The following is a 14,259-nucleotide window of genomic DNA, read 5'->3' on the forward strand; positions in this document are numbered from 1 at the left end:
AGTGAGAAATGGAGAGAGACAGAAAGAGAGGGACAGACAGATTGAGCAAGAGAGGCAGAGACAGGGAGAGACGGAGTAAGGAAGAGAGACAGACAGACGGAGAAACGTGTTGGAGATTTCCCCACGACTCTCTCCCTTTCAGAAACTGAAGTGTCGGTGAGAAACCGTGCTAAGTTTTCACTGTGACTGAGTTCTTTAGACTGTGATCGAATGGCTGAAAGCTTTGGTGCATTTGATACTCACAGTGACACACTGCAAAGAACACGGAGTGAATCAATCCAATCACAGCTGTTGATGCGAGGAACGTGCCCCAGGTCAGAGTGCGGCTGTGACAACCTTTATCTGAAAGTGTATAAGAGAGGGCTCACTGAATGGGTTTATGCCAAGTATCCCCAAAGACACTCAATTTTAACATCAGCTTTAATACTGTAAAACTTACAAATATACAACAGGACTAAAGTTAGCAGAAGGAAATATACACAATTAACATGCATGGAAAACCCAACTGGAAATCAGCATGTTAACATTTGTAACACATCAATTGTGTGCACGGAAAATGATAATGATGAAGGAGGGATAAGGGTAGAGGGATGGGTAGTGAGGTGGACACGGGAGGGAGGAGGGGAGAGGAGCAGGGGAGACTGGGAGAGAAGGAATCAGAAAAAGGAGAGCGAATGGGATGTGCCGGTGGGGAAGGGAGAAAGGGATACTGGGGAAGGAGTTGGGGATTGTTCGGGGCAGAGATTAGGAAATGGAGCACAGGGAGAAGTGGAGTGTCGGGGACAAGCAGAGGCAAAGGGATGGTGGGGGAGAGGCAAGAGAGGAGAAGGAGAGAGAGATGGGCTGAGGGTTTGACTGAAAGGGTAGGGAGAAAGGAAATTGGACTGGGGCAGAGATGTGGTGAGGAGGAGGAGAGGCAGAGCAGAGAGAGAAGAAGAAATTGATTAGAGGGAGAAAGGGAAACCCAAAGGTAGGGGCAGAGCAGGAGAGAGATGGGGAATTGTGTGGCAGTGGGTGAATCTGGGATAGGGGCCAATAATAATAATATCTCTCATTTCCACCTCGTCCGCCTTCTCTTCCTCCCTCCACTCCTCCCACCCTCTGCTGCTCTCTCTTCTCTAAGTCTGGATCAGCCCAGAGACAGAGGATCTGGTGCTCCACTCCACGGGCAAACAGAATCTGCTTTACTTACTGATGAGGCTAACCAAGCTGGTGGGTCCTGATTCATGCTGTTGCAGACCATAAGAGATAAGAGCATAACTGAGTCTTTTGACCCATTGATCAGGAGGTTAAGGCACATGCAGCAGGATCTGAAGAAAGCTGTCAAACTGGATTCCAGCATTGGCCTGTTAACAGGAGGCAGTAGATGCCGGTGGAAAGACATGCTTCTGATTGGAAGACTGTGACAAGTGTTGCACGCGGGACTGTATTTGAGATACTGGGCTTTATCAATATAGACAGAGAGTACAGGAAAGGGGACACCTAATGAGCATTTAGAAAACACTGGCTTGACTACAACCAGGCGATGGGTCCGGATTTCAGCAATGACGGCAGGGCTTTGGGAGGGGAGCAGTCGGCATTCAGTAAAATGACTGCAGGGGCGAGATTGAGTAAAGTGCTTTCCTCGGAGCAGAGGAGATTGCAGAGGTATTTAGATCAGGATTGGTGTCAGCCTTGGTGCATCGGTGGTCATGTATTAAATGGTTGAGTACAGCAGTTGTACAAAATGCTGGTGAGGCCTGCCTAATTTGGAGTACTGTGTGCAGTTCTGGTCACCTACCTACCTATAAGAGAGACTGAAAGAGTGCCAAGAACATTTACAAGATCGTTGTAAGGCCTTGAGGGCCCGAGTTATAGGTTAGGACTTTCTTCCCTGCAGTGTAGGAAAGTGAGGGGAGATTTGACAGAGGTACACAAAATTATGAGGGAGAGTGAAATTCAAGTTGGAGGTCACAGGTTAAGGGTGAGAGGTGAAATATTTAAGGGGAACCTGAGGAGGAACGTCTTCAGCAGGAGGGTGGTGAGAGAGTGGAAGGAGCTACCAGAGGAAGTGGTGGATGCAGGTTCAATTTCAACATTTAAGAGAAGGTTGGGGTAAGAACATGGATATGATCGAGGTGCAGGTTATGAGGTAGAATAACAGTTTGGCAGGGACTAGATGGGCTGAAGGGCCTGTTCCTGTGCTGCAGTGTTCTGTGATCCCAGAGGAAATGAAGAAAAAGTGTTCTATTGCCCTTACCTAAGTCAGGAGATCATAGCACTGGACGTGATCTAATTGGAGGCAGATTAATTCCTGGGATGAGAGTATTGTCCTGGCAAGAGAGGCTAAATCATGTGTGTCTGGCAGAACGATTCTCTGCCTGAGCTCAGCACACATCAACACCTCACTTGGCTGCTAGAGCAAGGAGCCTCTCCCTATCAGATCATCTCTATGCTGCAGGGTTCTCATTCCAATCCCTCAGGACTGTGATGAGTGTGAGGCGATCACCCATCTCTGCATGGACTATGCTTTGCAAAGAAGTTCTGGAAAAGGATGCTATGTTGAACCCTGTCGATGTTAAGTGAGGTTGATAGCCTGACCCCAGTGGTTGGGAAGATGTTGGAGTCAATTGTTAAGGATGATGTTATGGAGTACTTGGTGGCACAGGACGAGTTAGGACAAAATCAGCATGGTTTCCTTAAGGGGAAATCTTGCCTGATAAACCTGTTGGAATGCTTTGAGGAGTTTACAAGTAGGATAGATAAAAGGGATGCAGTGGATGACAAGGTGCCACACGAGTCTGCTTTCCAAGTTACGAGCTCATGGTATTACAGGAAAGTTACTGGTATGATTAGAGTGTTGGCTGATTGGTATGAGTCAGTGCGTGGGAAGAAAAGATGCTTTTTTTGGTTAGCTGCCAGTGACGAGTGGTTTCCGCAAGGGTCGGTGTTGGGACAGCTTTTTATGCTGTATATCAATGATTTAAATGATGGTATAGATGACTTTGTTGCCAAGTTTGCAGATGGTAGGAAGATTGCCAGGTAGTGTTGAGGAAACAGATAGGATGCAGAAGGCCTTGGACAGAGTAGGAGAATGGGCAAGAAAATGGCAAATGAAATACAATGTTGGAAATTGCATGGTCATACACTTTGGTAGAGAAATAAATGTGCATACTGTTTTCTAAATGGGGAGAAAATTTGAAAATCAGAGATGCAAATGGACTTGGGACTCTTTGTGCAGAACACCCTAAAGGTAAACTTGCAGGTAGTCGGTTGTGAGGAAGGCAAATGCAATGTTAGCATTCATTTCAAGAGGTCTAGAATACAAGAGTAGGGATGTGATGCTGAGGCTTTATAAGGCACCAGTGAGGCCTGACATTGAGTATTGTGAACAGTTTTGGGCTCCTTATATCAGAAAAGATGAGCTGGCATTGGAGAGGGTTCAGAGGAGGTTCACAGGGATGATTCTGGGAATGAAAGGGTTACATACGAAGAATGTTTGATAGCTCTGGGTCTGTTCTAGCTGGAATTTAGAAGGCTGAAGGGGGATCTCATTGAAACCTTTTGGATGTTGAAAGGCCCAGCGAGAGTAGATGTGGAAAGCATGGTGGGGAGTCTAAGTCAAGAGGACACAGACTCGGGATAAAGGGGTGTCCATTACAGAGATGTGGAGAAATTCTTTAGCCAGAGGGCAGTAAATTTATGGAATTTGTTACCACGGGCAGCTGTAAGAGGCCAGGTCATTGGGTGTATTTAAGGCGGAGCTTGATAGGTTTTTGATTGGACATGGCATCAGGGAGTGGGGCTGAGGAGGGGAGAAAAGGATCTGCCATGAGTAAATGGTGGAGCAGACTCGATGCACCAAATGGCCTAATTCTGCTCCAATGTCTTATGGTCTTATTGAGAAAGTAAGGAGGCATGGGATGGACATTGCTTTGCTTGCCCACAGAAGTGCTTGTAGACAGGTCATAATCTGCCTGGAGGTCGGTGACCAGTGGAGTGCCTCAGGGATCTATTCTGGGACCCCGACTCTGTGTAATTTTTATAAATGACCTGGATGAGGAAGTGGAGGGATAGTTTAGTAATTTTACTTATGACACAAAGGTTGGGGGCATTGTGGATAGTGTGGAGGGCTGTCAGAGGGACAGAGATAGGATGCAAAACTGGGCTGAGAAGTGGCAGATGGAGTTCAACCCAGATAAGTGTGAGGTGTAAACTAGAGAAAATCTGCAGATGCTGGAAATTCAAGAACACAACACTAAATTGCTGGTGGAATTTAGTGTTCGAGATGAAGCCACACTCAGGTTGGAGGAACAGCACCTTAGATTCCATCTGTGTAGCCTCCAACCTGATGGCATGAACATTGATTTCTCTAACTTCCGTTAATGCCCCTCGTCCCCTTCTTACCCGAGGACTTCCGCCCTATGATACTCTACTTTCTCCAGCCTTGTATCACTTTTGCCAATCAACTTCCCAGCTCTTAGCTTCATCCCTCCCCCCACCTCCTGTCTTCTCTGTCATTTCGGGTCTCCCCCTCCCCCTCCCACTTTCAAATCTCTTACTGTCTCTGTTTTCAGTTTGTCCTGACGAAAGGTCTCGACCCGAAATGTTGACTGTACTTCTTCCTATAGATTCTGCCTGGCCTGCTGCATTCCACCAGCAATTTAGTGTTGTGTAAGTGTGATATGGTTCATTTTGGTAGGTCAAATATGATGGCCGGATATTGTATTAATGGTAAGACTCTTGGCAGTGTGGAGGATCAGGGAGATCTTGGGGCCCGAATCCATAGGACACTCAAAGCTGCTGTGCAGGTTGATTCTGTGGTTAAGAAGTCATACGGTGCATTGGCCTTCATGAATTGTGGGATTGAGTTTAAGAGCTGAGAGGTAATGTTACAGCTATATAGGACCCTGATCAGACCCGACTTGGAGTACAGTGCTCAATTCTGGTCTCCTCACTACAGGAAGGAGGTGGAAACCATAGAAAGGCTGCAGAGGAGATTTACAAGGTCATTGCTTACATTGGGGAGCATGCCTATTCTCCTTGGAGCGATGGAGGGTTAGAGGTGACCTGATAGAGGTATACAAGATGATGAGAGGTATTGATCATGTGGATAGTCAGAGGCTTATTCCCAGGGCTGAAATGGCTAGCACGAGACGACATAGTTTCAGGCTGTAGGAACAGAGGAGATGTCAGGAGGAAGATTTTTTTAAGCAAAGAGTGGTGAATGGGCTGCCGGTGGCAGCGGTGGTGGAGGCGAAAACGATCGGGTCTTTTAAGAGACTCCTGGTGGATGAACATGGAGTTTAGAAAAATAGAGGGTTATGGGTAAGCCTAGGTAGGGACATATTTGTCATGGCTTTGTGGGCCGAAGGGCCTGTGTTGTGCTGTAGGTTTTCAATGTTCATATGATACGTTCTTAATTCGGCAGAATGTTAAAGGTCACAAAGAGAATGGGGTTGCAAGGGAGAAGTTATCATGGTGCGTGTCATATGACATGTGTGATGATGGCCTTCCATTAATACCTCCTTCACGCTGTTGTTCTTTTTCTTTTCTCCACCCATCACCATAATCGTTCTTGGGAAATTTTTCTAGAGAAGTGGTTTGCCATTGCCATTGGAATGTGGCCAAGATGTAAAAAGAATCATAATCTAATGCTTTCCCAGCATATGTGACAAATAAACTCTTTTTGGGCTTCCAGCCAGTTTCCGAGATTGTCTGCCTGGTGTCAGTGGTTGCAAAGCCAGGACTTCTTGGCCCAAAACGTCGACTGTACTCTTTTCCATAGCTGCTGCCTGGCCTGCTGAGTTTCCCCCAACATTTTGTGTGCATTGCTTGTGATATGCAGAGTTGCTGCCCATGGCCCAGTGAGCTGAATGGCCTAATTAACCTCTAAAACTCTTTCTAATCTTGATCAGGGTGGGGGAGGATAAGCTTTGTCCAAGGGTGCAAGAAGGCTAGCAGAGGGAAGGAGTACCTTACACCACTGATAGGCCTATTACGCTTTTACGTAGCAGCAGCAGTAACGTAAATTAGTGGATAGCAAAGTAGTTACAAACAGACTAATGTCCACAGACCAGCTCTATTTTTTTTTGAATCGGGGAGAGCGCGAACACAGTCCCCCACTACCACAAATTATGCAGTCAAGTATCCCGCATTTGGGGATATCGCAGGCATCAGCACACCCGGAGTGCAATGGGATAGCCTTGTCCTGGATCCTCGACCCTCCTGATCACCGACGGTTCCCTGCCAGGTAAGTATGCTTTCTACCCTCCCGCACATCTAGCCAGCCTTAACATCAATACGAGTCACCATTGCAAACCCTACTTTGTTTTATCTTAACCACAGATGGCCTAGAAGGACAATATAGCTTCACATTTTACCCTTCGACTCTTTCCTAACCAGTGTTATTTTTCAACATTTCTTCTCTTCTTTACGCCCTTATCTGCATATCTTCCTTAAATGGAAGTCGCCTTGCCGTTCCAAAACTGCCCGCCAGACATCGGTGTTCCATTCACAACAGCAAATACAGGGGATTCTGCACTAGAGGCTGAAAAACCTGAGCAGCACACACAAAATGCTGGAGGAACTCAGCACATCTGACAACATCTATGCACGGGAATAAACAGTCGACGTTTCAGCCCGGGACCCCTCAGAAATCCTGCATGTATTCCCCTCCATAGATGATGCCCGGCTGTCTGAGTTCCAACCGCTCCCATCCGCTCACAGCCTCTGCAGCCCCACCTTGTCCTGTATGGCCGGAGGCCACAGGTTTATCTCAATCTGAGCTCAGCTGACACAGAGCCAGGGTTTAGAGGGCAGCCTCCAAGCTGCAGAGTGTGCGTATGAACTCTCTTGTGAAGACAGCCTGTTGAAGTTTCATTCCGGAAATGGACTATTTTACACTTGCTGTTCTGGGTTCCACCCAGAATTGACTTTAAAAACACTTCAAGATGATTCTATTCCAGCTAAAACTGGGGTCTTAAATCTCAATAAAATCTCATTTGTCTGTGGCAGAGGGGAAGGCAGGGTAAACAGGTGACGACAGACTGATGAATCAACCAGCGATTCCCAAGTCATTCACCTTGCTCTTGGGCTGGGACCTGGGACTGGTGACCTGCTGCAGGAATTGGAGATGGTGTCTAAACCCATGGATTGGTATGAAGGGATCTCTGAGCCCAGTGGTGATCTAAATCTCGTGGTCCACGCGGGGACAAATAATATGCAGAGATATAGTGGGTCAAAGCACACCACCCCATTGCTAAACCCACCGGATCCCTATTTCCCACATTACCCAGATGTGAATGCTGTGGTTTTCATCGGTAGGAATGGTAATGAGGGTGAACTTACTTAACTGGTGAAACTTTGCCTTCAGGATGTAATTGGATAAGCAGATCATAACAAGTCCACTAAGCGGTACAGCCATGGAAACTGTCAACGACAGACGGTGCAAGGATTTAGAGGACATTGTTTCATTGCTGACACAAACATTTTCTTTGTTTTATCACAATAAATAATCTGCAGCTTACCACAATGTCCCAGGCCGCTGTTAATCTTTCCTAGTATAGGCATGAACAACAGCAGGAGAGATGCAGCGAATAAAATAATTATTGGTAGAGTGACAATACCTGGAGAGAGATGTAACAACTGTTAGGAGGGAGATCTCATGGTACTTAACAGAATAAGATACAGGAAGGACAAGATGACCTCCCGTTCTATCTTGTTATGACCTTGCACCTTATTGTCTACCGGCTCTGCACTTCCTTCTCTTCTTGTTACATTTTATTCTGCATCCTGTTTTGTTAACCGTGTTCTGCTCGATGCATAATGATCTGATTTGAATGAACAAATGCAGGGCAAGCTTTGCTTTTCACCGTCCCTCAGCTTGTGATTCGTTCCTGTGTTCCCTTCGCTTTTCCCTGAAGAATATTTGAGCCACTCACCATAAGCAGCTTTCCTGCTCTTATGCTTTGCTCACCCATCTTTTCCAACTCGCTCCTAATCTAGTTATTTACCAGGCCCTGATATTTCCTGAAACTCTCTTCACCAATCTATCATCTCAATCGTCCAAAATTAACCCATCTCGGAAGAAGGGACTCAGCCTGAAACATCGCCTCTTTTTCCTTTGCATCAGCAGTTCCTGATCAGCTGAGTTCCTCCAGCATTTTGTGTGTGCTACTCTGGATTTCCAGTAACTGAAGAATTGGCTCACTAAGTTGCACACCATTTTCTGGCCCTTGTGATAACAGTGTCAACCCTTTCTGATGGGACAGGAGTCCAGGTAGCACCCTTCCCTCCCACCCCCAGCTTCCACGTGCATTGTTCTGTGTCCCGTGATGTGGAGCCTCGCTTTCTAAAACCCATCCTTCTGTCACGTATCCCTCACCATTCCCTGTAAACCAACTGGATCCCCATTCCCTCTAATTCCATTGGTTGCCCATTATCCATGTTTGCTCCAAATCCACAGCAGTCCTGTTCCACTCCGCCTCATTTCTTGAATCCCCCAGATCTTTCATCACCATGTTCCCTCTAAACAAGGAGTTCTCAATCATTTTGATGCCATGTAACCCCTACCTTTAACTGAGGAGTCCTGGATCCCAGGTTGGGGACCCCTGCTCTAAACCTACCTGGTTTCCAATCACCTCATTCCCTCTAAACTCACTGGATCCCTATTTCCCACATTCCCTTCATACTCACTGGGGCTCTGATCTCTGTCTTTCATCTAAGCCCACCAGCCCCATTCTTTGAACTTCCATACACCCATCAGGAACCCATTGTCATGTTTCTCATCAAGAGCCCTGCACCTACCTCCAACAATACTCCAGGAAATGAGTGCCAACTGAATGACAAGGAGAGACGGAATGTGCCAGGAAATCATCCACATTAAGAAGAGATATAGTTTCCCTCGAGATTCTGCAGAGGAATGAACACAAGCATTAAATGTGCAGTCAGCCCTGCCCTGCAACCGAAGTACAGGACACCTGAATTAAATCTTCAGTGCTCTGCCCCATAACAGGTCTACAGGATGCATGGCAGGTACAGTTTGGGTGATCCAATGCTGGATCCGGCTGGAGGTGAGACTGTGTTCCCACCCAATTCAGAAATGTTTGGACACTGGAACACCAATGAGAGGGCTCACTGACACCTTTCCTGGGCAATCACTTTCTCTTCATTAACTGTTCATGGAGGGTATGGTATTCTACTGCGGTGCATATAGGTAGTTAGTTTGTGAACCCACGTGCTTTTGTTAGTTGAGCGAATAGAAGTTACTTGTTGGGCAATACATATTCTCAATGCCTCACTGATCATTATTCCAAGGGGTGATCCTCGTAACAACATCTGCATGAAACGTTGCCATAGAAAAGCAGCATTCATCTTCAACTACACTCATTCTATTCCTTGTGTTCCCACAGTCAATGACTCTTGTTATTTCATGCTCTCATTATTGCCATTTATTTATATACATTTGCATTTGCACAGTTTGTTGTCTATTCATCCTGTTTACAGTTACTGTTCTATAGATTTGCTGAGTATGCCCACAGGTAAAAAGTTCTCAGGGCCATATGTGGTGACATGTGTGTTCTCTGATAATAACTTTTACTTTGAATGGTGCAGAATCGCCTCCTCTTTTTACTCTCCACTCCAACCTGTATTCCCTCGAAACTCCACTCCTTTTATTGGCCAACACCCCCTCCAAAATAATCAATAGGGTGGTTAAGAAAGGTTGGTGGTGTGTTGGCCTTTGTTAGAAGGGGGTAGGAGTTCAAGAGGTGCAAGACAACAGTGCAGCTCTATAAAACACTTGTTAGACCACACTTGGACATTGTGTTCAGTTTTGGTCATCTCATTATAGGAAGGAAATGGAAGCTTTAGAGAGGATGCAGAGCAGATTTACCAGGGTGCTGTTTGGATTTGGGAACACATCGTAAGAGTAAGCTAGGGGTTTTCCTTTGGATGACAGGAGATTTGACAGGAGTGTATAAGATGATAAGAGGGGTAGACAGAGTGGACAACAAACACAGTCACAGTGTATGAAACATACTGCCAGAGATGGTGTTAGAGGCAATAACATTAGGGACATTTAAAGACTCATAGATAGGCATATGGATGCGAAAAATGGAGGGTTGTGCAGGAGGGAAGAGCGAGATTGATCTAGGGGTAGGTTAAAAAGTCGGTACAACATCTTGGGCTTAAGGGTCTGTACTGTGCTATATTCTATGTTCTACTCTTCCCCACTGCAAGTACAAATTCAGCTCCGCAGTTCCTGCTTTGAATGCTAATTCACACCCTCTTCAGATGTGATGATCCCCTCTGAAACCATTACCACCCTATACCATGGCTGTTCCTCATGGTAAACCTCAACTGTGTTCCCTGGGACCCAAAATGAACAAGTCCGAAAATCTCACTGCAGCTCCAGCAAGCTGACTGAAGACCCAGCTTACTGTCTGGGTCAAAGCCGCTCCATTTTGCCAATCATTTTACCACTGTTATGTCCCCTTCTACTTTCCAGTCTGTTAGCATCGCCCCTTCTGTCTAACCTCCACCTACTGAGCTTTGATCACTAGCAAACTTCACAACAGCGCAGGAAGGTAGAGCAGTTAAATGACACAATACCAAAAGATATAGGAAAAGTATTAAACCATTTGGCCCATTGAGTCTGCTCCAACATTCCTGCATGGCTGTTTCATTATCCTTCCCAACCCCATTCTCCTCCACTCTGCTGTAACCTTAATAATCAAGAGCCTATCAACTTCCACTTTAAAAACACCTAAAGACTTGGCCTCCATAGCCATCTGTGGATTCCACAGGGACAAGGGAGAAGGTGAGGCTGAATTGTCCATCTGCCAAATCATTTGCTTTTCCTAGAAGGTTGACATCAATAAGCCAACCCTTACAGAGGTACCACCAGTTTACATTTTAGATTGGATTTGAACATTGCCACATACCTTGCTCTGACATGCACTTAAAGGTACAGAATGCAATTGATCCAAGGACATTCATTCCAAAGAACAACAGACCTGCTGTCCCAAGCATAATAACCATAATCTGATCTGGGGGAATACCTGCAAGTTAAAAAAAATAAGTATTAACACATGCTTTTAAAAAAAAGTTAATTAAACAAGACCCCAATCTGCAGCTATGGAAAAGAGTAAACAGATGACTTTTTGGGCATTCCTTCCTCCGCTAGCCTGCAGGTCACCCTGGGCAAGGTGTAGCACCTGCTTAACCCCCGTTCAGGGTCGTGTGAAACCATGGGAGCAGGTGATGGATATCACAAGTCCTAGTTATGCAACCACCGACGCCAGGCAGGAGAACTCTGAAGAATATTGATAATGTCTGGGGTCACCCATCTTGTAAAGACACTGCCCTGAAGAATGCAATGGCAAATCACTTCGGCAGAAAAAATTGCCAAGAGCAATCATGGTCATGGAAAGACCATGATCACCGACATCGTACGATGCACCACATAATGAACAAATGAAATTACTACCATTCTGATTAACTACAAACACAAGAAAATGTGCAGATGCTGGAAAATTAAAGGTCCACTCTCTTCAGGCCTTTTATGTTGGGTTGGTTTCAATGAGAACTCCCCTCATTCTTCTGACCTCACTCAAGCAGAGGCCCAGATACATCAACTGCCCTCTCCAGAAACTCAACTTCATCCGGAAATGTGGCTGAAGTGAACACAATAGACAAAATATCTCAAGAAGGTAGCATCCGTCGTTGAGGACCTGCACCATCCGGGACATGATCCCTTCTCATTACTTCCTTTGGGTAGGAGATAGAGGAGGCTGAAGTCCCTCACTTGATGTTTTAGGAATATTTTCTTCTCCTCCACCACCAGATCTCTGAATGGTCCATGAACCCATGAACACTACCATCGCTGCTCCTCCCTCACAATATTTAGTTGTTTATTTACTGTAACTTGGATTATTTTTTTATGTCTTGCACTGTACTGCTGCCACAATACAACAAAACTCACAGCATACGTCAGTGTTCAGAGAGCCGATTCTGATTTTGTCGGTAGTGGAGGAGGGAGCAAGGTTTGATGGAGCACCAGTCAAGCACCATGGTCAGCATGGACAAGATGGGCAGAAGCGTGTAGCAGCCAGAGAGATTCAGGGTTTAAGAGAATAATCTGCTTGCCGTTAAGAACCCCAGTGCAAAGGGCCCTAGTGAAAGTCAGTCAGGCTGACACCTGGTCACCCTCGGTTGAGAACAGAGCTGAGATCCTGCGGACTCTCCTATCGTTCCCACTCCACTGCGAGCTCTCAGGAAGACAGGACAAGCAGATGGGGATGTTTGGGACCTGACATCTTATGGAAAAGTCCTATATGATAGATTACAAATCTAAATAAGCACTCTGGTGAAGGGAATAAGTAATCGATATTTGGGAATATTTGAAGAAATGTATGTTGCCCAGCAGCAGTAACCTTGGAGATGAACCACAGGAATGCTCTGAGTCAGGGAGTCAGAGAAGAACTCACTGAGGTTCACCAAGAGTGGGTAATATCAGAGGGTAGCTTGTGGGGTTTGAAAGTAAACTAAGGAGTTATGAAAATAAAGGTCAGCAGAGAAATTCTGCAGATGATGGAAATCCATAGGAACACACCCAAGAGGCTGGAGGAACTGACCGGATTCGACAGCACCTACAGAGGGGAGAAAACAGTTGCAGAGTGAGACCCTTCCTCAGCACTGGAATGGAAGGGGCAGAAGCTAGAATCACTGCCTGGTGGTTGGGTGGGCACCGCAGAGGATTGGAATAAGCTGCAGAAAACAGTCAGCTCCATCAGGGACACGAGCCTCCCCAGCATCCAGGACATCTTCAATACCTCAAAAAGGTGGCATCATTATTAAGGACCCCCATCACCCAGGACATGCCTTGTTCTCATTGCTACGATCAGGAAGCCTAAAGGCACACACTCAAAGACTCAGAAACAGCTTCTTCCTCTCTGCCATCAGACTTCTGAATGGACATTGAACCGATGAACACTACCTCACTACTTTCCCCCCTCACTTTCTGCACTATGTACTATGAACATAGGAGGACATCACATTTACTCCCAAAATGTCAATCACAAGTCAAACACACCATAAATAGTTACTGTAATTTTGTTTTTTTAGGTATTGCAATGTACTGCTGTCGCAAAACAACAAATTTCATGACACGTGGGAGTGATATGAAACCTGATCTTGATTCTCACAAGACAGTGGGGGGAGCAAAAAGAATAAGGAGGGAGAGGAAGAAATAGATAGATAGATAGATAGATAGATAGATAGATAGATAGATAGATAGATAGATAGATAGATAGATAGATAGATAGATAGATAGATAGATAGATAGATACTTTATTCATCCCCATGGGGAAATTCAACTTTTTTCCAATGTCCTATACACTTGTTGTAGCAAAACTAATTACATACAATACTTAACTCAGTAAAAAAAATGTGATATGCATCTAAATCACCATCTCAAAAAGCATTAATAATAGCTTTAAAACGTTCTTAAGTCCTGGCGGTAGAATTGTAAAGCCTAATGGCATTGGGGAGTATTGACCTCTTCATCCTGTCTGAGGAGCATTGCATCGATAGTAACCTGTCGCTGAAACTGCTTCTCTGTCTCAGGATGGTGCTATGTTGAGGATGTTCAGAGTTATCCATAATTGACCGTAGCCTACTCAGCGCCCTTCGCTCAGCTACCGATGTTAAACTCTCCAGTACTTTGCCCACGACAGAGCCCGCCTTCCTTACCAGCTTATTAAGACGTGAGGCGTCCCTCTTCTTAATGCTTCCTCCCCAACACGCCACAACAAAGAAGAGGGCGCTCTCCACAACTGACCTATAGAACATCTTCAGCATCTCACTACAGACATTGAATGACGCCAACCTTCTTAGGAAGTACATTCGACTCTGTGCCTTCCTGCACAAGGCATCTGTGTTGGCAGTCCAGTCTAGCTTCTCGTCTAACTGTACTCCCAGATACTTGTAGGTCTTAACCTACTCCACACATTCTCCATTAATGATCACTGGCTCCATATGAGGCCTAGATCTCCTAAAGTCCACTACCATCTCCTTGGTCTTGGTGATATTGAGACGCAGGTAGTTTGAGTTGCACCATATCACAAAGTCCTGTATCAGTTTCCTATACTCCTCCTCCTGTCCATTCCTGACACACCCCACTATAATGAGAAGTTGGAGAAATAAATGTTCATGCCCTCAGTCTGGAGACTATTTAGACATAATTTGAGGTGTTGCTCCTTCAGCCTCATCACACCA

General features: G+C 45.6%; 1 protein-coding gene and 1 non-coding gene across 2 annotated transcripts in view; both read right to left on the bottom strand.

Annotated features, from left to right (window-relative positions):
- The window catches only part of LOC140717419 (SLAM family member 9-like), a 36,246-nt gene that overhangs the window by 3,993 nt on the left and 17,994 nt on the right, over positions 1–14,259 (bottom strand). The window contains exons 6-10 of the mRNA XM_073030978.1: positions 10,926–11,042; positions 8,788–8,892; positions 7,509–7,607; positions 7,330–7,410; positions 244–342 (exon numbers count right to left, since the gene is read on the bottom strand). Coding sequence (XP_072887079.1) covers positions 244–342; positions 7,330–7,410; positions 7,509–7,607; positions 8,788–8,892; positions 10,926–11,042 — 501 coding nt within the window. The remainder of the gene's footprint in view (positions 1–243; positions 343–7,329; positions 7,411–7,508; positions 7,608–8,787; positions 8,893–10,925; positions 11,043–14,259) is intronic.
- On the bottom strand, positions 6,077–6,240 carry LOC140722713 (U1 spliceosomal RNA). Its single transcript, XR_012097724.1, has one exon. It is a non-coding gene; the product is annotated as a U1 spliceosomal RNA (small nuclear RNA).

This window comes from Hemitrygon akajei, chromosome 2 (assembly GCF_048418815.1).
Source record: "Hemitrygon akajei chromosome 2, sHemAka1.3, whole genome shotgun sequence".
NCBI lineage: Eukaryota > Metazoa > Chordata > Chondrichthyes > Myliobatiformes > Dasyatidae > Hemitrygon > Hemitrygon akajei.